Source organism: Nothobranchius furzeri, chromosome 15, assembly GCF_043380555.1.
Source record: "Nothobranchius furzeri strain GRZ-AD chromosome 15, NfurGRZ-RIMD1, whole genome shotgun sequence".
In the NCBI taxonomy this organism is placed as follows: Eukaryota; Metazoa; Chordata; class Actinopteri; order Cyprinodontiformes; family Nothobranchiidae; genus Nothobranchius; species Nothobranchius furzeri.
The window spans coordinates 41459805-41484583 of record NC_091755.1 but is presented as its reverse complement, the minus strand read 5'-3'; the positions used below and the strand labels follow the sequence as shown (position 1 = coordinate 41484583).

At 42.7% G+C, this 24779-nt stretch overlaps 1 protein-coding gene across 11 annotated transcripts; it reads left to right on the top strand.

Moving 5' to 3' along the window:
* Positions 1-1098: 1098 nt before the first annotated feature.
* Positions 1099-24035, top strand: nfascb (neurofascin homolog (chicken) b). Of its 11 annotated transcripts, none has more exons than XM_070544835.1 (28): positions 1100-1384; positions 6857-6963; positions 7192-7315; positions 7391-7496; positions 7585-7775; positions 8282-8404; positions 8494-8712; positions 9744-9855; positions 10006-10193; positions 10279-10410; positions 10491-10634; positions 12853-12964; positions 13055-13218; positions 13308-13455; positions 13554-13678; positions 13770-13871; positions 13959-14156; positions 15206-15276; positions 15352-15574; positions 16025-16140; positions 18356-18566; positions 18663-18785; positions 19062-19235; positions 19312-19443; positions 19744-19813; positions 21007-21018; positions 21200-21235; positions 21346-24035. In XM_070544835.1, the coding sequence occupies exons 3-28, from the start codon at positions 7228-7230 to the stop codon at positions 21575-21577; spliced, it is 3552 nt and encodes a 1183-aa protein (XP_070400936.1). In that variant the 5' UTR covers positions 1100-1384; positions 6857-6963; positions 7192-7227; the 3' UTR covers positions 21578-24035. The 11 variants fall into 11 exon arrangements, 10 of the variants coding, with proteins under 10 accessions (XP_070400937.1, XP_070400938.1, XP_070400936.1 ...); XM_015967230.3 differs by having other exon boundaries at positions 6854-6963; XM_015967228.3 differs by having other exon boundaries at positions 1100-1460.
* The last annotated feature ends 744 nt before the right edge of the window (positions 24036-24779 follow it).

Genomic DNA, 24779 nt, shown 5'->3' with positions numbered 1-24779 from the left:
TTTAAAAGCGCCTTTCAGGTCACCCAGGGTCACTTTACAGGAGAAAGAACACAGTACACAATAAAAATACAAATAAAACAACTAAAGGACAAAAAACAGAATAAAATAGATCAAATCACAAACAGTAAGCGGTTTGGAACAGATGGGTTTTGAGTTTGGTTTTGAAGAGGTTGAAGCTTTTGGTGGTTCTGATGTCAGGAAGCAGAGTTCCAGAGACGGGGAGCAGAGCCTGTAATGGGCCATTCCCATCTGTACCGGGTCGGCCCGGGCCGGGTAGCGTAGGTTGTTTACATATCTGGGTGGCCTGGTATTTTTCCGGGCCAACCAAGGCTCATTCTCAGCCCTCTTCTCGAGGGGGTCTGCTTCAGGCCGACCAGGGCCAACACACCCACTGCTGACAGCAAATTCACACCTTCCATTAGAGCAAGCCTCTGATTGGTGGGTAGAATCAGCCCACATGGGCTCAAGACAAGGATGTGTGGAATCAACCGGGCCAGGCTGGGGCCGACTGGGGCTACCCGGCCCGGGCCGACCCGGTACAGATGGGAATGGCCCATAAGTGTGCTTCTAAAGCTGAGAGGGCGACGCTCTGAGGAGAGTTCATTTGAATTCACTGGGAGGTTGTCTCAGTCCCTCATTTATTCAAAAACAATGGTCAAATAAAAACAATTATTTCCAGAGAAGAAGTAGCTTCAGTTTGAGAGGATGAGTGGGACCAGAGCTCAGCCAATGGGTCAGAACCTTTCAGAGAGCAATGGTCAGCTTAAGAAGCCCAAATAGTAGCACACATATTCTACTCAGTCATTTCACTCAGTTGGGATATTTTCATGTTGCAGCATCTTGAGAACACAGTTTTATTTGATGGTTTTACACAAACAGCTAACAATGTAATTTTACACTTGCACTGGTGTAAAATGTTTCTTGGGAACGGTTACTAAACTCCTGGAGCCTTAAGTAGATCCAGCTCCACGTCTAGGACGGGTTAAACCCCCTCCATGTGTCCAGGAGCTGTGTCCCCCGTCCACAACAGACTGACTGTGTCTCAGACAGAAACTCTTTGTGTGAGAGAGCGTGTGATCGTGCCAGCCAGAGAGAAGACACTAGGTCACTGACACGCCTCCATCCAGCACAATCAGAAAGGCTCCAGATGAAATAATGAGAATAACCTTTTAAACATCAGCCCTGTAGATTTTACCTCCACCAGACAGGATCCCTGTTAGACCCGACTCACAGCTCTGGTTGACCTCTCGTCTCCATCACTGTGAAGATTATGTCATATTTATGGTTCACAAAGGATTTCGCATCACGACCTGTGTGACCCGGACAGGCGACCACTGTCCCAGCAGTTCCCACTGGCCTCTGACCGATGGAGTGAAATCTGAAGGTAGATGCTTTGGGGAAGGTGAAGCTCGGGGTGGAGATGCTGCTGTCACACCACACTGATAGAAGATGAGACAACGGTAGGCTCTGACTAACAACTAAGCAAACGAGCAGACAGGAAGAAGCTCCTTACATCAGGTGTGACTCATTTATAGGAACAGGTCCTGTTGGTTTAGCTGACTTCATGTTCATGGCTGTGTGAATCTGTGGTTCTTTGTTTAACACGAGCATCAGCAACATAACAGTGTTACGATGATGTCAGTCTGAAACGAAAGGTGATTGGTCGATAACAGCAGGAGGAATAATGTCTGCTTCCTACGGACTGATGACCACCAACAGCCCTTCTGTAATGTGGAAGCATGAACGTCATATGAACACATGAATATGTGCCCACATAAACAGACTAAGGCCGAGGGTGATTTCCCTGTGACATCAGCAGCAGCGCAGCGTGAAGGATCTGATCAGAACAGAGTTACATGTTGGGGCGTGTGTTGCATCGGCTTCTTTTAACAAATTAGGTAACTTGAAGAAGCTAATTGCTGTGGATTAAAACTAATCTCACCATCCTGCAGGATACACGCCTTTAAGGCCTCCTTTCTTGTGTTTTCGTTTCACAATGAGCCGCATGTTTTCAGTCTGGACTGCAGGAATGTCAGTACAGTGTTTATTTTTGTTCAGAATTTCACCAAATTATCTGATTTATTTTACATCAACCTCAGAGCCCACTGTCCTCGTCCTCAACCCTAGAACACTAACGTTAAAATTAGTAACACCATCACTAATGTCGGGTTTATTTAACCCGAAATAATATCCCAAATAATATATAGTTTTCATCAGCTTATGTAAAAGTACAACACTGTATGCCAAACTGTAATTCTCTTCTCTAGTTTCCCAATTTACAGAATCACATAAAATAATGAAAGGAACCATGGGGGACCCTTTAGAAGTCAGCAAAATTATTGGAAAATCAGGAAATTCTTAAGGAGAAAATTCCAAACAAAAAGAAAAAATTGGAGCTGGGGACTTCTTCTTCAGTCCACCTATTCCTGGGACGTGTAAGCCATGTCTGTGAGGCACAGTCTTCCTGGATCACTAAATCCACCTGTAAAAGCATCACTCTCTATCACTAATGTCTGGTGAAAAAAAAAACCTAGATCACTGTAAACCCAAACTTTGATTCAACTCAAATTATCTTGTTCACATTACTTAACTGTTTCTAAATTGTTAGCATTACTTGTTAATCCCGAGTTAGCTGAGCTGTTTCATGTCCTTTCTTATTGTAATTGCGATTTGAAGTTCAATTAGAACTCTCTACTTATACAAATTGAGTTCATATTACTTATAAACACGTACTTTTTAATACCACGTATAAATTTGGGTAAACTGTACTTTTTAATGGCCTAGCTTATCGTACTTATATGTTTGAGCTCAAACTACTCAAAATGATCAAGTTTGCTCAATAACCTGTTTCACACTGGTTTTGACCAGGTGCCATTGAGGACAGAACAGAACAGAGAAGCACAGAACAAAGAGGAAGAACTCAGTTGCACTGAAGTTTTAACAAGCCAGTATTCCACCCCATGTTTGAAGCCTTAGGCAAATTACCAGACATTTACCAGCAAAGGTGGTTGTTTGTTGTTGTCATGGTGGCGCCATAAGTGAGGAGGACGGTTTAAAGAAATGGGAACACTGTGCCATTCCACTGTTAACAAAAAATTGGTGGTTCACACTTAAGGTACTGGTCTCAGTTACTTGTGTCCAACACTCACTGACTGCTTGCAACCATGTGATGCATGAGTTAGCCGGCATCGTTCAGTCTCAGTTAAAATCTACCATTTTGTCCAATTTGGAAAGCAGTGATATGTAATAAACAAGCTGACATATAAATGGGGGGTTTGTGTCAGCTAAGTATCTTTAGTAACTGTAAAGCCTGATTTATGCTTCTCCGTCTGCGTCAGTGCGGAGACACGCAACGCCATTATCCATCCTTGCGTAGGGATCCAGCAGGCACGCAAGTACGTACGGAGTCGAGCCCACTTTTTTAAACATCCGTCGAACGAAACAGATTACGCAAGCTTGTGATTGGTCAGTACGCCGCTGTTGTTTACAGCGCCGCCATTGCCAAGAGAGCCGAGGATAACTAGCGGCAGACACGGAGAAGCTTGAAGGATACCTCGCGAAAAAACTTTAAAATTATTTATGTTTAATTCTCCCGTGACTGGAGGAGTGAAAAGATGCGCAGCAAGCGTTTTATTTGTGGACGGAAATGACAGGAAACGTGGGTTTAGAGGTGGGGAGCGCATGAAGAGGTGGAGGAGAATGAGAGACAAATATGTCCGTGTTAAAAGTCTCTTATATACACAAAAACACAATATAAACACACGATCTTGGACCGATACTGTTTTTTTTTTCTTTTTGTTTTTGGTGCACCGTTCCTGGAGACACTGCAGCGCTACGCCCTCTGTTGTCCTGCCGGGGAATTGCTTTGCAACACTCTCCAGGAGACGGAGAAGTATGAGAGCAAAACGCTTCCGTCAATCCGTGCGTGTCTGTCCCTTGCGGAGCTGACGGAGAAGCATGAACCAGGCTTAACTGTTACTAGTACATTTAACTTACAGACTCAAGTACATTGAACTTGGTTTTCTGCATGCTTTATTAATCAAAAAAATTTAAGGCAACGAGTTACCTGGATTTTTCAAGTAAACACTACTTATCTGGGTCCAGATTGATGGGAGGAGGGAGACAAACACACCATTAATAACATCAGTGAGCAGCCTGAGGCTGTGCAAGGACCCATGCAACTCAGACAGCAGCAGCACAACAACCAACCAACGTCAGTGATCTAGGGTTACGGGACACAATGCTGCATGTTTTAGTGGTTTCTTCTCGAACACACCTGATGCACGAACCCATCCCTCTCAAACATTAGAGAATAAGAGTACTGTTTTAGATTTTTCTTTGCTCCTGCACACATGAATCACATGAACAAATGGCCTCGAGACTTTGCTATTAAACTTTAACTCATCCGTTAATTTAAACCAGGTGTGCTGAAGGAGGGGATTACCTAAAATGTGCAGGATATTGGGAGCTAAAGACTTGGGATCAGGAAAGTCTACACATTTTAGCAGTTTCAATTGTGAAATAGTGTTTCATTGTTGGTGAAACGCTGTCTGCTCCACTGGATCATGTATGTTGCTCCTAGAGAAGCACTTTAACTGTAAGCCCATTTTCTAATTTAACTTCTGTAGATTTTACGAGCTTTCATCTCATCATAATTTGTGTTTGGAGAGTTTCTAACATTAAGAGTCAGTTAGACGTCCTGATAAATTGACCTTTTCAGGTTCTCTGAGACAGTTGTGCTGTGTCTGCCCAGTCCTGATGACGCAACTCATCACTGAGGATTTCTGTCCATCTTCTTCTGATGCTTATCTTGATGTGGTGACGTCTGACAGTGCAACAGATAGGTGCTCTGAGTGTGAACAGAGTGCTTGTTTGGGTCCACCCCCCCTCTCACGTGCCATCTGCTCTTACCCCAGCCCTGGACCAGAGGAGACCTGTCAGCATAGAGATGTTTCTGTCCTCACCGAGCGTCCCACATGCCTCTGTGCCCCTTCACTGTGCAATCTGGTGCATGGCACCGACCAGTGCTCGCTTACAGGCCCGCCACAGTCCAACAGACGGGAGAGAAGTCCGTTCTGAGAGCCAAGAATCAGAACGTGTGCTTCCCTACCGCTCAGAGTCAGCTCAGTCATGTTTCAGATGTTTGAGAAAGACTCCGACCAGAGGGAACTTCTGTCCACTTGTTTAACTGAAACTTGTTTTATTTTAAGGCCACAAAAAAGTCGTATCATCCTCCCTTGCCTATTTGTGCTTCTGTGTAAATGCAGCTCCACAGAAATGCCTGAATGCCCACACAGGTCAAGATGCTGCAGATAAACAAGAGATGGCTTTTTGTCTCAGACCAGTCTTCTTCAGGACTCTCTGGCACCGTTTCTAGAAAAGAAAACTGCCTTTTTTCCCTGCAGGGTTTTCCTGAATGAGTCCTAATTTCCTTTCCTTTTCCAGAGCATGCTAAGCGCTCTGCTCCAGATTATGTTCACGTACATCCTTCCTGGATTCCCGTTGAGTTCTGGGGCGTGTTCCAAACATCTGGAAGTTTCTGGTCATCTTCGGGGCATCATGTGATGAAAAACGTGCCGCATGCAAAATTCATAAAGAAACAACCATTTCATTCAGACTGGGCCCACATTTTGATGTCATCGCACTCACTGGGAAAGGAACCAGCACAGAAATGGATCTGTACTGGGCTTTCACTCGACCCAAGGCTGAGAACAGAGCCGACTCTTCTCACACTCGACATTTCATGTGGCCTCAGTAAACGTTCTAACTCTCTCCTGCCGTCATTAATCTGAAGGTTTGTTTCCTCAGACTGGTTAGCGTTTGAGTTTAATGCTGAGAGCCTGGCCTGAGCGCTGGAGTGGGTCAGGAGTGGGAGTCGTATCGGGCTCATTCATTATTCATGCCACGGGTGGGCAGGGTGTAAGTGGCAGTGACAGACAGAAACTCAATTACTGATGTGTATCAACTCGTCCAGGGTTCTTGACCTGATATTTCACGACTCGGGCATTAATTGCTGAATTGCACAAACAAAAATCATTTCCTGGGAAAAGTAATTGGATTGTTGATGCCTGGAGGGGGTCTGCAGAGATGGAGGAGAGAAAGCTCTGATTCGACTTTACATGAGAGGTAGGTTCTCATAACTTCTGCTTTCGCCAAGCTGTCATTAGATATTCATAGAAATCTATTTAAACGGAGCTGTTTGATGAGATCCTGTTGTAGTCCAACAGTTTAATTCAGACCTCCATCAGACCGCGTGGGCCCTGCTGTTTATTGTAAACATCATTTAAAGGTTTTAGTTGACGTTGCTGCCAGTCTGAGACGCAGCTCTGGAGCAGATTATTGCTTTCTGTTCGTCACTGTAGCTTTGGGACATTTTTAAATGTTTTATTGACTCTGTTCACGCGTTTGTTCCTTTATGTGTTCTGACTTAATAAATCAGAGTAAAACAGCTTACTGGTTGTTTTGCAAAATGGAAAAAGTAAAAGATGTGTCTTTGTTTAAATCCTGCCAAACTTCAACTATGAGTCTAATATTTTACTAGTAAGAAAAAAGATTGTGAAACACCATGGGGGTTAAAGCTTTTTATATTAAACAAAGACAATAAACTGTCTGGTTAAGCCAGAGAACAGCTGAATGTAAAATGATAGTATGCTGAAACTGAACTTTAATGTCACTTGGCTGTAATGTAGCCACTCGAGTCACAAGAGAAGAGGATGTTTCACACGTCCACTCAGGTGCTTCTTCCCTCTGAAATATGGATTCCTCCAGTAAATACATGATGATGTTATGATGAGTATATAACTTTATTTATATGCACCTATAATAATAATAGTGTTATTCCACACTGTGCCAGTAGGTGGCAGCCTATGGAGACCAATGAGAAGCTTATGAGCGTCATCAACATCCCTCAGCAGCTGTTGCCTGTAGCAACCGCACCACTCATGAGAGGGTTTACCAACAGAAGTGAGTTTCATGTTGTGGACGTGAAGCAGAATTAAAAGTGTGATCTGAATTTGTCACAACAAACTTGTTATTAATCAAGAATATGATCCGTGTGTGTTTACTGGTTTGATGTGTTTCCCTGTCAGTCAGTAAAAAAGAATCTGCTCTAGTTGCTGATTTGTTTTCCTGGATTGGTGGTTTTTGACTGAAATGATTGATTAGCAGAGCCTGGTTTGTTTCTGTATTCAGCTTGATTAATCAGACCGGGCTAGATGAACTGTAAAGATGAGGACTCTGGTTGGACCGGGGATGCTGCTGCTGCTGCTGCTGCTTCTGTTGCAGAGCGTTTGGACTTTGGTCATTCCGCCAGAGAGTGAGTCGATAACCTGTGACTTCTGAATATTTTCCTTTCCTAAATCTGAACTGGTTTTTATTCCTCGGCCTGCAGTCAGACAACCACCCACGATCATCAAGCAGTCGATGATGGAGCATATTGTGGATCCCAAAGAAACAATGGTCATAGAGTGTGAAGCCAAAGGCACCCCCCATCCCATGTGAGACCTGCAGAAACAAATCTGTTACATCTAACATCCCTGCTGTCACTAAAATGATGTCTTTTCTGTCTTTGGCTCCACTGTGAAGCTTCTCATGGAGGCGCAATGGGAAGTATTTCAATGTGGCACGTGACTCCCAGGTATCGATGCGCAGGCGCTCAGGGACTCTAGACATCTATGCCCGGAACAATCCAGAACAGTATGAGGCAGAGTACCAGTGCATTGCCTCCAATGAGTATGGATCTGCATACACCCACAAGATCAGGCTACTGTTGTACAGTAAGTATAGGAGTGGGACGGCTGTAAAAAAAAGTGTCCTCTAAATAAACCAGGTGTGCACTGACCCCTGGTCCCATTACTTTGAGTGAAGTTTGTAATTTTCAGATATTCAAACCAGCCAGGCCCTAGGTGGAAAAACTGTTGGTCTTGTTGTCTAATCGTGGATTAACTGTGATAAACCAAGTCATGTGGAAAGCTGTCACCAGCCATACCCAGGCCTCACCAATACCGGACCTGTACAGCTAACCCGTCTGACAACATGAAGTAGGCTAAAATATCTCAACAATACAGCATAGCATGCCCCGTTCTAAAGAAAGAACCCAGAACATCTAAAAAAAACAGCAGGCCTGACTTGGTCAAGTTGTAGGACCACCCAAACCTGACGTGTTCGCTTTTAGAATTTCATTCAGAAAACTGTAAACAACCTTCTGCCGTGCAGATGTCATAATTCATCAATAAGTAAGAGACAGGGGCAGGGCAACATGGATGCATGTCCTTTTGTTCAGGAGCTCCTGTTTGGCCGCGGGAGATTCTGGAGCCGGTGGTGGTCAGTGCTGGCATGCCTCTGGTCCTGTCCTGTGACCCCCCACCAGGACCACCCAAACCAGAGACCTACTGGATGTCCAGTTGTAAGTGTCCGACACAAAGAACACTCTTGTTTTAAAGACTTTTTCAAATTATCCTTAACAAACTGATTTCATGTTATATTGATTATCAGGTTCCTATGCAAGACCTTTCAACTGGCCCATTCAGACAGCCTTCCCCACCATGCAGTCTGTGCAGCAGGACCGCAGAGTTTCCATGGGAGTCAATGGAGATCTGTATTTCTCCAACGTGCTGGTCAACGACTCCACTGCTGATTACTGCTGCAATGCTCGATTCCCCTACAAGAATATCATTCAGCAGAAGATGCCCGTGGTTGTAAAGGTGCTCACAAGTGAGTAACGGTGTTATGGTAGTCTCTGAACTGATATACACTGTAAAAAAAAAAAGTAGGTCCAACTTTAAAAATTGCTTCAGTCGATAACAAGCAATTTAATTAAGTTTATCCAACTTAAATTATTAGTACAATTTAAATAATTTAGGTTGGATTAACGTAATTAAATAGCTTGTTACCAATTGAAGCAATTCAATTAGGTTGATTAAACTATTCTCTTTTTTCAGTGTATGTACCTTTATTCCTTTTGGTATGAGGCTATGCAGCTGTTTTTCTGCGTTGGCAGTGTCAGCTCCACTTCAGCACAAACATTGGTTCAACAAAAATATATATGTTAACGTTTTCCACTAGAAATTTTAAGTTGAGCCAACTGCTGGCAGAATTACATTAATTCAAAGCTAATTTTTGAGTATGGTGAAGTAGTTTCTTGCTACAATGAAACACATTTTTAAATAACATGAACTCAATAATTGTCAACATGAACTCAAGTGTTTAAGTTTATCCAACATAATATTTTAAGTAGGGTGAAGTTGCTTTTTAGTCATTATGAAACACATTTATGGGGGGAAGACCTTGACTACCGTGTGGGAGGGCTCCTCTAAGGCAGTGCCCACCAACGAAGAAGTCAAGATGCTAAGACAGTTGGAGACTTTTGAGGATCAAACTTTGTTGAGATGTAGCTTTGTGAGGCAAGAAGCAGTTCATATCAAATTATTATAACACAATCTGAATAAGATGAAGATGTTGTGTGTGTGTTTCTCTTTGTGGGTGGCTGAGTGAAAACAGCTGACAGCAAGGAGATGACAAATACCTTTTGAAAAGTAGCTAGGAGTATTGTAAGAGGTATGAGGGCAATGTCAAAACCTGGAAACTGGACAGGAGCTAACGGACTATTTCCTGGTGCTGAAATAGAAATTCAGACAGTATCATTCAAATGACTTAGACCCATTTATTGACAGTAAAAAAAAGGGCAGATGAAGTTAATGAGAAAAATGGAGACCTGTGTGATTAGTTTCCTTTTGTTGTTTCAGCACGCACCGTGGCAGAGGCCGCCCCCACCTGGCTGTCCCCCAAAGGCTCCTCCAGCTCCATTGTGGCGCTACAAGGAGAAGAGCTGCTACTGGAGTGCATAGCTGCAGGAATGTGAGTTAAAACAAGTTTACAGTATGTTAGCCTTAATTCAACAACGCATTGATGAATTTCTACCATAGAGTGCCTTTTGAATTTGTTTTTGTCAGTCAATATGAAAGTGTCTACTTTGATGTGAAAATCACCCCTCCTCTTGTTGTTAAGGCCAGCTCCTCACATCACCTGGACAAAGGATGGAGACAACCTACCCATAACATCGCGGATAAAAGTAAAAAACTTTAACAAAATGATCCAGATTCCAAAAGCATCTTTCGAAGACGCAGGAGAATACAGCTGCACTGCTACCAACAAGATAGGCTACATCCAGCACACGATAACTGTCAGGGTCAAAGGTCAGACTTCCACCAACATATATATTATATTCTGTTTTTTTCAGTACATCCATGTTTTAAAACTAACCCAGTCCATTTTGAACAGCGGCACCTTTCTGGTTGGAAAAGCCTACAGATTTGATTTTGGCTCCGGAGGAAAGCGGACGGTTGGTGTGTCGTTCCGATGGGGCCCCTCGTCCCACAATCAGCTGGTTCATAAATGGAGAACCAATCGAAGGTAGGTTTCTGAGATATTATTGTACATTACAGTAAACCTAACTCTGTTCTCCAACCTGTGATGGTTTATTTTTTCTTCAGAAGCAAAACCGCAGCCTAACAGACAGGTTTCTGGAGAAACCATAACCTTTCGTAGCGTGTCAGCTGAGAACACGGCTGTCTACCAGTGCAACGCCTCCAACCAGCTCGGGTACCTAATGGCCAATGCATTTGTCAACGTGCTGCGTAAGTTAGTCATTTACGGTGAAAGATATGACTTTTGAGTGTCATAACAAGAATGTTGATGAAAAGTCTTCAATAAATTCAAAATGAGTTTGGGCCACAAGGGCAGTTGCCTTAGCCAGGGAGCCCAGGATGCCCTCTTCCTGACCACTTCTCCTGCCCCTACATTAACCCTCTGATGCATGAATTATGAAATCTTCAACCATGATTTTTTAAACATTTTTTTTCATTCATCTTTAGGTGTGAATGAAACAAATTTCAACAAATATTTTTGTAACATTTTGTTAATTTACAAATAATTTATTACATGTCCATCTCAGTGGACAGCGTGCATTCTGAACATGAAATATGTTGGCTTGACTTGCTGAAGCTCAAATGGAGGGGCTCACATGCAATAAAGTCTTCAACAGCTGTGCTTAATAGCAAAAATAAATAAATAACAATTTTGAGTACCTGTCCACTGTAGTGACCATTATGCATCAAAGGGTTAAGACACCAAAGCGTTCCCTGGTCAGCCTTGAGATACAATTCCTTGTTTAGCTTTGGAATTTCCTGCCTGGAGGAAATGCCCTAAAACACCAGAGGGTGTTCAGGTGGCATCACAACCAACTAGACTGTAGTTGAGTTGGAAGGGGAGCTTTTCCATCTCAGCTGTACTCTCTTAACTTGCAGTCTGAGGTGTCCCAGCTCCTCAGCTGAGGCTGAGCCCAACCAGCCTGAGGAGGAGATTCACTTCTGTCACCTGTATTTGGTTCTTTCATACCCACAAAGCTGAACAGGAGTTGTGTGGAAAAGAGCATGCATGCCGAAAAGTGCGTCCTCTGTTGTGGGAAGGTGCATTTGGCTCAACTTTGTGGGAAAATTGCACGATTGCTTTTTGAAACAGGCAATTGTTGGCTGGTTAGCTTAGCTTGGTTTATGGCTACTTTAGAGTAGGAACACTTCCACTTATATATGCTAACTGAGTGGAAAACCATCAGGAACTTACCGTCATTGCTGCAAGGGGAAGCACCCTCTGAAGAGCCGCTTGGACACCACCCATGATGGCATGTTCAATTTCTCATGCCTGGAGAAAGCTGACAGCCACGTCTGTCTCTCTTCAGTTTTAACTGGTCATTAGATCAGATCCTGGCAGAGAAAGAACTGACAACGCCATCAAAATAAGTAGCACTCGTAGTACTGTTGCTAAGATGCCCAATGAAACGCTGCACAGCCAGTGTCCAGCGTGACACCACATGAAGTGAAAGTGAGCACAATTGGCCAACCTTTGTTTCAGGCACAACCACACATGGTTAATTTGCATATAACAGAAATATTTTGCTCACATATTTAGATTTAACATTTAGGTTTATATTTAGATTTAACATGTACATTTAACTTTTACTTAAAATGTTACATTTAGACTTAACATTTAGATTAAATTTTACATTTTAAACTTAGCATTTACATTCAATATTTAGATTTAGAATTTAGATTTAACTTTTTCATTTAGATTTAACATTTATATTCAGCATTTACATTCAATATTTAGATTTAGAATTTAGATTTAGATTTAACTTTTTCATTTAGATTTAACATTTATATTCAGCATTTACATTCAATATTTAGATTTAGAATTTAGATTTAAATTTTTCATTTAGATTTAACATTTATATTCAGCATTTACATTCAATATTTAGATTTAGAATTTAGATTTAGATTTAACTTTTATATTTAGCATTCATATTTAGATTTAGATTTAACATTTACATTTTAGTTTAACATTTATGTTCAGCATTCATATTTAGGTTTAAATTTAGCATCTAGATTTAACATTTAGATATACGCTTAACACTTATATTTAGATTTAACATTTACGTTTAGATTTAAGATTAGCTGAAATAATGTGACATTTAAACATTTTTTTTAATTTGATAAAAGTTGCTAATTGTAGGAAAAATGAGTAAAATATATTAAAATTCTCAGCTTGATAATTTAACCAGCTATTTACACTTGGCATCCCATACACAATCGTTCTTACACGATTTTTTAAGCATCAAAAAACATTTATTACTGAAAGTGAACTTCAGAAATCAATGTTTGAGCATACAGAATAATTATAACAAAACTCGACAGCAGGAAAAAGCTTTTCTGAGTACATTTTTTATCGCTATGCCGAAACGTAACCTGAACCAAAAAAGAAAATGCAGTCATATGTTAATGATACTATCCTCTTCTTTAGATGCAACACCTCGTATTATCGGGGCCAGGAATGAACTCATCAAGGTGATCGAGGGAAGTCGCACCTTCCTAGACTGTCGCTACTTTGGCTCTCCGGTTCCTGAGTTACGATGGTAGGATCAGAACGTTACACAATTTAATGAACGGGATGATTTAAGTGAAAAGCGTCTAGGTTCTGTAGGTATGGTTCTGTGTAATCACAGGTCTAAATATGGGCAAGGGAATCTGGAGGGAAATCGTTTTAAGACCCACAGCAATGGGACCCTGGAGATCAAACGCATAAAGGTAGAAGACCAGGGAACTTACCTGTGTGTGATCAGCAACATCGCAGGAAGAGATGAGGATCAAGTCCGAGTAGAGGTCAAAGGTCATGATCACAGTCAAATGGGAATCGTTGGAGTTGGCAGCAAGTTATTTTAAAAGTCTAATGATCGAACCATCACCTGTTCCTCCCAGAGGCCATAACGATCGTCACCAGACCACAGAGTATGAAAGTCATGCGTGGAAGTGATGTTCGCCTGGAGTGCGGCGTAAAAGCAGACATCACTACTCCCTTGACAACAACATGGGTGAAAAACAGAAAGGACGTGACTTTTACTTGGAGGTTGGTGCTTTTGGGAAAACATTGAAAGGTTTGCAGGTAAACCTTTATTTAATAACAAACTAGAGTTGAGTATTTGAATGATTTAATCATTTCCTCAGAGTCTCTTTGGATGAGTCCAACCTGGTGATCACCGGTGTGAACAGAGATGATGAGGGAAATTACACGTGTGTTATCAAGAGTGAGCTGGAGCAGCAGTCTGCCTCGGCACACCTAATGGTGATGGGTAGGACCACGGTGATAAGAACCATTTTCCGTGAAATCCACTCCTCTTTGGTTTTCAATCTTTTTTTTTTACTTATTTTTGTGTCATGCAGACCGTCCAAGTCCTCCCACTGACCTGGAGTTGTCAGATCCTTATGAGCGGAGCGTACGGCTCACTTGGGTTCCTGGAGACAGCAACCACAGCCCCATAACAGGTTCAAGCTTTAAATTAAACAAACGTACACAAATGATGTGGTTTCAATGTCAGACTCTCCTGATATGTGTTTGTTGCATTCCCTTAGAGTATTTAGTGCAGTATGATGATGACGACTGGCTTCCGGGGAAGTGGAAAAACCTTTCGTCATACCCTGGAAACCTTAATTCAGTGGTTCTGCATCTCTCACCTTTCACCTACTACGAGTTCAGGGTCATCGCCATCAATGAAATAGGCGGGAGTCGCCCCAGCCGTCCATCTAAACGTTTCCAGAGCAGTGGTGCACGTGAGTGTTATGCTAATTGAACATGCTAATGTAAGATTGGTACAGATATTTTATCTTTCTGATTCTTTTGAGAAAAAAATCAGATTTTCTGTATAGTTAGGAGCTTTTCTCATCTTTGCCAAGTTAGCTTAGCTTTTTAGAAGAGAAAGAGTTTTCTTCCCATCATGCATCACTTCCTAAGATTGTTCTCAGTTGGGCGGTCTGTTGGAGGAGGAACTATTGATCAGGATTTGTGGTTTACCAGAGCTCACGTAAGCCTTCCTGCTTGTGCATCTGCTCACCGTGGATGAGCATCCATCATGTTCACCTAGAAAAGTGAACATCTTAGAGTGCACAAGAACTGAACCAGTTTTATACAAAGGCTTTTAAATGTGAACATATTTGTTTTACATTATGAGTAGACACGAATTAATGGCAGCCTGTTGTAAACATGCGTGCCTTGCGGCGTTGTTCTGTTTGTTGTGATCAGCCTGCATCAGGGCAAACATTTGTAACACTGCCCAGGCGACGCATGTACACTCCGTTTCTGCATCAGCCTGAAGCACAAGATCTTTTGGCGTTGTCACCAGCTGACGAGCAGAAACTCAAACTTTGTCAGGTTATTATTGTTATTCATTTTAATCGATGCAACAAAACCACAAGCTGTCATGTCTGCTGGGTATGGCCTTTAAGGCTTTGAATAAAATATAACTGTGTGTGTGTGTGAGTGTTTTCCAGAATCAGTATAAACTCGACTGACCCCTTTAGAAGATTACCAACGCTACTTTAAGAGACTGTTTCAGGATTTGCCATGCTGAGACCTGTGCTCTACTTTTTTATTTCCTTTAGGTATTTGATATCAGAAAGACCTCCCAAGCAAAGGCATTGGTTTTGAACAGTTAGTTGCTCAAAATTATTACATTTAAATACAAAATATATATTTTTTAAATGAAAATAAATGACAACAGATCTGAGATTAATAAAGAAGGATTGTATTGAAGGAAGCCACTGTCCACAGGAGTGAGTGACCATCTCTGGTTTGCGTGTAATAATTCGATTTTCCAACACAGCTCCGGATGTCATCCCAAAGAATGTGAAAGGTGTTGGTACATGGAGAAATAACATGGAAATAAGCTGGGAGGTAATCACAACTTTTAACGTCTCAAATCAAACACTTTCTGTAACCAACTTATACGTGTTACTGGTGTGTTTTCAGCCCCTGACCTACAGAGAGTGGAATGGACCACACCTAAAATATCTGGTATGGTGGAGAAGGAGAGATTCCCGGGAAGAGTGGAAGAATGCAACCACAAAGTGGCTGAAATATTACATCTATGATGCAGATACCTTTACTCCTTATGAGATCAAAGTCCAGGCTGTTAATGAGTTTGGGCTGGGGCCGGAGTCTCCTGTGGTCATCGGTTATTCTGGTGAAGACCGTAAGTGTGTTCGTGTTTAAATGTGAGACTGGAGAGAAATTTGAAAGGAAACAAACAAAAAGTGGAGTTTATAAAGAGATCAGGAGCACTTTTGCTAAGACTGGATTCCAGGTGGAGGAGAAAATCTGTTCCTCAGAACTTCTTTCTTTTATCCATTTTGTGATAAAACAATGTGAAAGCATGTAGGACAAGCCCTCTACTGACCAACCCGCCTCTTCATTTGTAAAAGCCATTTGAGACGATGCAGCAGAGTAGATTAATCCAAACACTTTTAGGTTCATCATTGACTTCATTGTTAAATCATCTCAGATGACCAACCCACTCACCATCCCAGACACAACCCTCTACTTCAGTCTTTTAGTGTTGTTTGTACTACATTTTGCTCCTACAGTACACTGATTGCTTTGTTTTCACTGATAAGACATTGTAACCATTTCTGTCTGTTCAAAGGTCCACTTGCTGCACCCTTGAACCTGAGAGTGTCTGACATCGAGAGCACTCAGGTTACCATACACTGGGACACAGTGGCACGTGAATCCATTATGGGAGAGCTGAAAGAATACAAGGTGTGTATAGTTAATATTCAACTCATCATAATGCATGTTAACAGAGGAGCTGAGACACCTCACTGGGATAGTCAGCTGGTGATAGTAACTAATTTGTCTCATGCATGCTTCATGGGAGTTTATTGATGAGTCTGCATGTGTTTTTGGACCTAGAGAAGGCTTGCGATGGCCAAGAAGGATGTTGGGGGACATGCTGATGAGAGACTGGGCTGACAGGGTTGTAATGAAAGTAGCAGTGGGCAGCACGGGCAGAATATCTGGCCCTCCAGTCAGAACCCGAAAACACCACCAGTAGGCAACGACTTATAAAAAGATGCGCTTCATTGCACAGTCGATGCTAAAACCCAATAACAGAACACAATGATAAAACACTATAATAAAACATGATGGCCAAAGTCTTCACTCCTAAAATCAGCTGTCCAGCATGAATAAACAAGCAGCGGTACTTAGCTGTCACGGATGGTGTGACCCCCCTCCCCGGGGTCTGAGCTTCCAACGCCGTCCAACACCCCGGGGTGTAGCTTGCGAGGACGGTGGGTAAATCCACAACGTAAGTCCACTGCCAGAGTCCGTAGCGGCAGATCTCGTCATGGTCTTGGCATCCACTATGCCCAGCCCTCGCTTTATAAAGAAGACGACAAGCCTTCCCTCCTGACGCTGGAACGCTAAACACCTGTTTAACTGTCTTCGTCGCCGGCAGCCCTAACCGACTGCAAATGACCCCACCCCCAAAGTCCGATGCCACAATGACAGGTCAACCACGCACACCTCTCAGTAGACCTGTCACCTTTTTATCCTCCCTGGCCTTAACGAGGACCAGCTGGTGTCCAATCACCACACCCTCAGAGCCCGGCAGCTTCCGTCTTCTGTCCATCACAGGGTCATATTAGTGGGCTAGGACCAAATTCCACCATTGGTCCCAGTCTCTATGTCCCGTCATTAAAATTAGCAGTCGTGGACCACCAACTTTAGATTCTGCACTGGTTTGTGGCATTGCTACTAAAGTTTGAACTACAGTGCAGATCAGGGACACGAATCCCTAGTTCTATGCACACGTTTGTTATGTGAGTGCTGGAGAAGCTCAGCCACTCAGAAATGTTGAAAGCTCTGCTGCTGTTCTAGGCCATTCTTAAAACTCTATTTTCCAACCCGGGCTGTTCTTTGAGGGAACATTTGTAGCCCAGCAATTGTTTTACCGCGGGACCTCTACTGGAAAGACACACAGGCAAAGAAGGACCTCGCACAACCCTGGTTCTTGTCACAGTTCACATCTGTGGTCCATGAGCAGCATCTCAAGGTGAAGTCATGGAGCTCAGGGGTCCAGTTTGGGAACTTTAGAGTTGCAAAGGTTCCCAAAACACCCATCCATCCATCCATCCATCCATTTTCCGAACTCGCTTGTCCATGTAGGGTTGCGGGGCAGCTGGTGCCTATCTCCAGGGATCAATGTGCACCCTGGACAGAGAGCCAGTGGTTCCCAAATCACCTTAAATAAAAGGACAGATGATCTAACTACTTGTAGGTTTGTTTGTAAAATGTTTGACAAAATCCAGGATTTGAATTACAGAGGTAATCGGATGGGATAATCCCCCTTCCCTGTACCTACGGCAATGTCACGGGGCTCCCCCGGAGGCCTGTGTGTAATCTGAGCCCTGACAAAAACCATACACTTTAACCCTCTGGAGGCAGACATTGCAGATGTGCAACGTTAAAACCCACCTACCTGGTTACTCCACGTATTTCATGAGCATTTTTTAACTTAGAAGTACCCCTGAAGGACTTAGTTGTCCGTCCTGTTATCAAAACTTATTTAAAGCCTGAGAGGGTTAATAATAAATAGCCTTGACTAATTTGCATTTAGTATCAGAAAATGTGTCATGGTAGTAGCCTTATAGGACAGTGTTTTTGACAGTGATTTTTACTACGCTAATATAAAGACATGTCAAGCAGAAGATCCTGGGACTGAGTCCATGTCCAGCAGCAGTAAGACAGTCATTTGATACAACTGAGCTTATCAGATACACAGGAGTACCAGCCTCTGTTTGAGCTAGAGAGCTGGATGAGAGAGCATGGTGGCTTCGCTGCACACATCCAGCTGTCTGGTTCAGTACAAAAATTACATGTTGTAACAAGTTGCTAGTTGCATTCAGGTGTTCTTATGTGACGACTTGAATCTTGTTGGTTAATGTGACAAGTGTGTTTCTCGTTATTGCAGGTTTATTACTGGAGGGACAGCAGTCAGCTAAGGTGGCTGAGGGTTAATAGAGGGCTCAAGTCTAAAGTCTTTCCAGAAAATGATCCAGAACCCTCAGGGGTTATCACTGGACTCATCCCCTACAGCAACTACAAGATGTACATAGTGGTAGCAAACAGCCGGTATGAAGGACCACAAAGTAATCACATATACTTCTCAACACCTGAGGGAGGTAAGAAAGTTACTAACGTGTCAAACAACCTTGTAATTTTAGACATTACCTTCTATAACTGGACGTATACCTGGTTATTTACCTGTTTGTCCTCAGTACCATCAGCTCCAAAGTCCTTCAGAATACAACAACGACATCTGGACAGCATTTATGTGGACTGGGAGCTGCCAGAAGAGCCCAATGGTATCATCACTGGATACACTCTCAAGTACCAGACTGGTATGTGGATACTCCATAAACAAAGTCCAGTAGAGTCAGACAAACAGGATGTCAGTCACCAACAGTAGCTCCACAGATGTAATGGGCCACTTCCCAGGATTGAGGCAATAGTATTCTGGTATGTGTACTCCGAAGTCTGATTACCACAGAAACAACCATTTGAGAGGGTACTTCACCATTCTGTAGCTTCTGTAGGAGTGTGCAGGGTACTTATCGGTTCAGTCTCCCAGCCTGAAGCGCTCTACCAGTGCAGTGAAACCTCCAACCTCTCCACAGTGAATGCAACCAGAGGAGAAGAGCTGAAAACCGAAGATTTTCCTCCCAATGTGACGAGTTTCTCAATCCGGCGATTCGACCGCTACACCCGTTATCGATTCTCTGTGGTGGCACATACTCGGATCGGAATGGGGGAATGGCACACGGAGGAGTCTCCTCACTACACCACAGAAAGTAATCTGTTACAAACACAGTGGGTGGTCGACTGAAGGGTTGTTGGCTTTAATGCTGTGTGCTTTGTGTGTCTCAGTATACGCCCAAGACCAGGTGGACATTTCCACTCAGGGTTGGTTCATTGGGATTATGTGTGCCGTCGCTCTTATCGTCCTCATCCTACTCGTAGTCTGTTTCATCAAGAGGAGCCGAGGGGGCAAGTATCCAGGTACCCTGAGTGACTTCTGATCAGTGCTGCAGCTTATTGATAGACGGATACTTTGACTGGTTATTTTATCAGCTTGTTTTTTTAGTTTTAGAAGTACTGCAAGAAAAATACCACAGACTATTTGGTCATATACTGTATACTCTAGTTTTAATGTTGTGTGATCATTTTCTTTTGACTTAAAGCCATTGAAATAATAGATTAGTCAAAGATTAGGCCAAACAATGTCCTAACTAGGCTTCCAGCTCTGTAACCGTAAGGACCTGTAGGTATGCTTTAACAGCAGGGCTTGATTTGTTTCAGTACGGGACAAAAAGGACATTTCACTGGAGCCGGTGGATGACAAAGATCAAGAGGGATCTTTTGATTATCGGTAAGTTTTACAGATAACGTAAAATGATTTTAAAATGCACTTCTTCTTTCTGAGGGAGTTTATTACTCTAAAACTGTTCTAATGAGTGTGCAAAGCATAAAATTGTTTTTGTTAAAACGATTTTTAATGATACTCAGCTACAAATAAACTCTAATTTTTAAACTAACAGATTATGACATTATTGGTGCAGACTATTCAGGTAGTAGCTGTTCCCATCTATTTGCTGTGTCTGTGAATCATAATTCATCCAACCACATTAAACTGGATTAGTAAAGCCAGTGTATGCTATTGTAAAACCTACACCAGATGGATTTTAGCGCCAACATGTGTTTGGCACGATAATACCAGACTGTAGAAAACACAGACCTCACCTAATTTTGGTCATATTAAAGTACATTAAAAAAATAATTACCACCATACCGTTTGAGAGGGCTTCCTAAATGGTCTTTGTTTGTGAAAAGTACTGTTTGGCAGGCAGGATGAGCCAGTCGCTAGTCCCAGGTCAGCAAAGAGTGTCATCCGACACTTTTCATGTCATAACCGTTCACACTGCAGATACATACATGGAAATCTCTGGTTATTTGCATGTGTAAATATCACAGGCTGCAGCAAACTGGTAGCGCTTCTAGTGCTAGATGTATAACGGTCTAAACGGGGTCTATGAAGTCAAATAGCAGCAAATGTTAAAGAACATTATTGTGCAATGGTTAGTGCAGGGGTGGGCAATCCCAGTCCTCGAGGGCCGCTGTCCAGCAGGTTTTACTTGTTTCTCTGCTTAAACACACGTGGTTTGAATCTACTAGTGATTAACAGGCTGCTGCAGAGCCTGATGAGCTGCTGAACAGGTGATTCATCCCGGAATCAGGTGTGTTGGGGCAGGTAAACAACTAAAACCTGCTGGATAGCAGCCCTCGAGGACCAGGATTGCCCACCCCTGGGTTAGTGTGTGTTTCATAAAACCGACGATTGTGTGATCGTACTAGCACAAAGACAGACTTATAGACCAATGTGGTCTTCTGGAGGCTCATGACATCACCGGGTTACACAGATTCTAGCTCAGTGTAGAACAGGACCAAACCAGATCTTAGCTTGTTAACACATTTGATCAAACTCTAAACAATTTCCTTTTTTTCTTTCTAAACTTCCCTTTTACAAAACCCCAACCCTGTTCTGTTTGAACTCAACCACCCAAGGTCCCTTGAAAGGTAAGACAAGACAACATTTTGTCACTGTTGACAGTTTAGCTGCAAATCCTTTAAGAATGCTACAGATTCTCTTCCGCAGCAAACAACACAATTTGTAATCAATGATTTCATTCCTACCTTTTGGAAATTGCTATTTCATTTTTCTCATGTTGTTGCTAATTTAAATGTGTTCATACTTTAGGATCGCACGTCTCCCCACTCTGCCCTATCCTCGGAGGTACGTACACTCATCCATTAAACAACTTATTGTCCAAAAGAAGAGGAAATCATTCTTTTTCCAAAAAGCAAAACACTTTCTTGGCATTACACATTTTTCTTGTTTTATAGAGAAGACGAAAAGGGGATTCAAAGAGCTCAGCCGTCTGTGGAAGCAATGATGAAGCGATCGTACAGCGATGACAGTCTGGTGGAATATGGAGACGGAGGTGAAATACCTTTCAACGAGGACGGTTCATTCATTGGCCAGTACACAGGAACCAGGAGAGACGTCAGGGAGCTGGACTTTGGTGGAGGTCTAGAGCTCCACTCACCAATGAATACTATCTATTCCCTGGCATGAAGCTATAATTTCTAAGACTTTCCTCTCCACGTCCCAGCTGTTGCCCTGTGACTTTATGACGCTTGAACTCTGACTTGTGGATCCAGAGGAAAGTCTGCTTGTGTTTCTGGGAGGAAACAGCTGGAGACTGAGCTGCTATGGAACCATTTTTCATTCAGACTTCTCATATTTTATAAATCTGAGAAACTCTTTAAAAAACAAACTTGAGATCATCATTTTGTGGATGTGTTCAAAAAACTTCCAGGGGAGAGGGAGATTCTTCTTGTTTTGTACATAATGTTGATAGATTCTATCTTTGCATGAGCTGAACTATCCAGATCGTCACACGAGACTGGAGCTCTATCATGTTACTCTCATACTTGCATATTTTCCCTTCAGTTATTCCAATGAGGAGATCCGTTATTTTTGAACATTTGCTCCATGACTTATTCGTTGCATACCACAGCTAAAAAACCAATCATCATGAAACTGAATATGGTCATGGATGGCTATCGTGTTCTCTGATAAACGACGGTACCTTGGAGGAGGAACAGGAAGTGAAACTCGTTGGAAAATAAGCGTGAGGTGAAAATTTAGCTTTTTTCCCCCCTGTGTCCTGTCCAGCTGTAAAGCAATCAGAATTGATGGCTGAGTGCTAAAAGCAAGTCCTACAGTTTTACTCTCACAGGTGGAGCTTCAGCTACAGTGCCCCACCTCATATAATAACTTTATTACAAATGCTTTTGAGAGTTTGAAATGAAAGAGAAAGGGGGAGAGGAAAGAAAGGTGGGTGTGTGTGTGTGTGTGGGGGGGGGGAGACCTGCAGAAAGAGAGGGGGAAAAAAAGACCCAAAAAACATCAGAACCAAGATATCACTGTGCCAAAAAGCATAAGGATACATAACAGCAAACTTTTTTACTGAAAAGCACACAGAAAGTATTAATTCATGGTGTCTTTAGTGCCAACCAGTAAGTAAGTCCATACTTGTGAGAACACCATGTGAACAACTGTGTGTTGATATAATTGCAAGCCCCTAGGCCCCGACCGTAGCCACTCACTCCAGGGCAGGCCGAGGTTGGACCACAGTGGTCAGAGACCCAACAGAGCCCAAGGGCTCAGGCTCCACCAGACAGCTACCTGGAGCGAGCCGGCAGATGCCACAACACCCAGCCCCAGACTCAAGACAGATAGACCTGTCAGATAGACAGCCACACACAAACACAGTCACACACTTCCACCCTCATGCTCAAACTTGAACACATCCGACCTAAAGACAAACAAGAATGCCCATCTTGCACCCACTCACACTCCCCATTCACACTACACACTCTGGTCCAGGTACTGCTGCAGAGAGGGCTCCACCATTCCTGGACCCAGCAACACACCACCCCAGACCCCAACTAGTTGGCCAGCTCCCACTCCTAGCCTCCAGCCCTGGGCAGCAAACTGAGAACAGAGACGTGCGAAGGTCCCTAGTCTCTCTCCTTCTCCAGTGTGGTGTTGATGCATGTTGTTATAGAGTGCATTTAAAACAGGTGGGGAGATGGGGCAGTGAAGACACCCTCCAGCCTACACCAGCTGGTATCAGCATACAACCCTGTCTCCCCCCCAAAACCCTCAGTGTCTAGATGCAGCTTAAATTGGAAGTGGGCACCGGCACCAACGGCAAAGTGGGTGAACAGATCCCCTACTTCCAGGTGTCTTTGAGTGTGCTCACCCCCAAGGCCCTAAGTGTGCATTTGTGTGGAATGCCATTGGTAGAAGTGTTAGTATTGCAAAATAAATTTGGGACACAGGCCACCATGGGACTGCAGAAATGGGAAAAAATTCCCACATCCCCTGAACATTTTGCTTTAAAGTCAAAAGTATCTCATGAGCCAGTTTCCTGATTTACTCACTCTGGCAATTACTAATCCAAGTTTAATAGTGTTGACTACTAACATCAGCAGTGTTTGGAGACAAGATCTTCTTGGATAAAACTTACATTTTTCATGCTTCATGATAGGCTGATTGTTTTCTTGATGGCGTTGTGTACATTAGTGTCAAGGGTCTCATCCTACTCCAAAAGCCACAAAACTTTCCAAGAATCCTGACCCAAATCAGCTAGAAAAATCATCACTGAACTCTGGCCAGTTTGCTGTGTGAAACCATCACACACTGATAGAGCTAAGGTAAAGAGTGCATCTTATCTATAGATAGAGAAATCTATATGACACGGTTGTAACTGACATCATTGGACGTTTTGTTACATTCCATTCAGCTTTTATCATTTTACCTGTTTGACTACGGAAATGACTGACTGGGTCATTAAGAAAAGATTAGCATAGCACCTTTGTTTAATCTGGTTTTGTTATGAGATTATAACCTAGTTTTCATTAAGCAGAAAGTAAGTGAAGTTTTCATTACAGGGTAAAAAAAATATATAGTACATAAAATGATTTAAGAAGTATCTTTAACAGCAATAAACTTCTGTCCAATACCAGACCATTTGATTTGTAAAGCACCTTCAACGAAGTAGAACAAAGTGCCGTCCATTAAAACCACTCAAAACAAGTTTGTGTGTATACAAAACTACTACAAGCCACATTATACTATAGGTATTTGTACATATGTAATTGTTTTCTCTCATCATTGTGGATGACCGTAGCTCATCCTTCTGTACAGTGTCAATGCATTTCATTGAGGCGTGTTTGTCACTGTGCCGTCAGATGGTCACGCTACATCATGTTAATCTGGGTCACATCTGAACTTTGCAACACCTTCAAGTTTTATCCCCCTTTCAGCCATTCTGGCCTAGGTTGTTTTTGCGAAACTTGAACACGCTATCAGTTTCTGACTAATTTAGCCACAAGGCAAGTGGCCTCACATTTGACCTTGGTACCCCGTCTCTGTGGCTGGAAGCTAGTAGGAGGTTCAGGTGCGCCATGTTTGGTTAACACCTGCAACTAATAATTATGCTGAAACATCTCCATTTTGTTTTTTTGGTCTCTGTGAGAATCACGAATTCTAGGATTAATCATGTTACCTAAGATCTGTTAGCTATTACAGGTTCTCTGGTATCCGTCCCAAATACAGATCACTTACTCATGTGTTTCTTACTGGCAATACCTGGCAGCTACTGAGACCTTATGGGGCGTTTACATCTGGGTGGGCCTGGTCTATCCCCGGTAGGTTAACTGTGTTCACATTTGGGTAATCAATGTTTTCTGTATTTTTTCTGGAC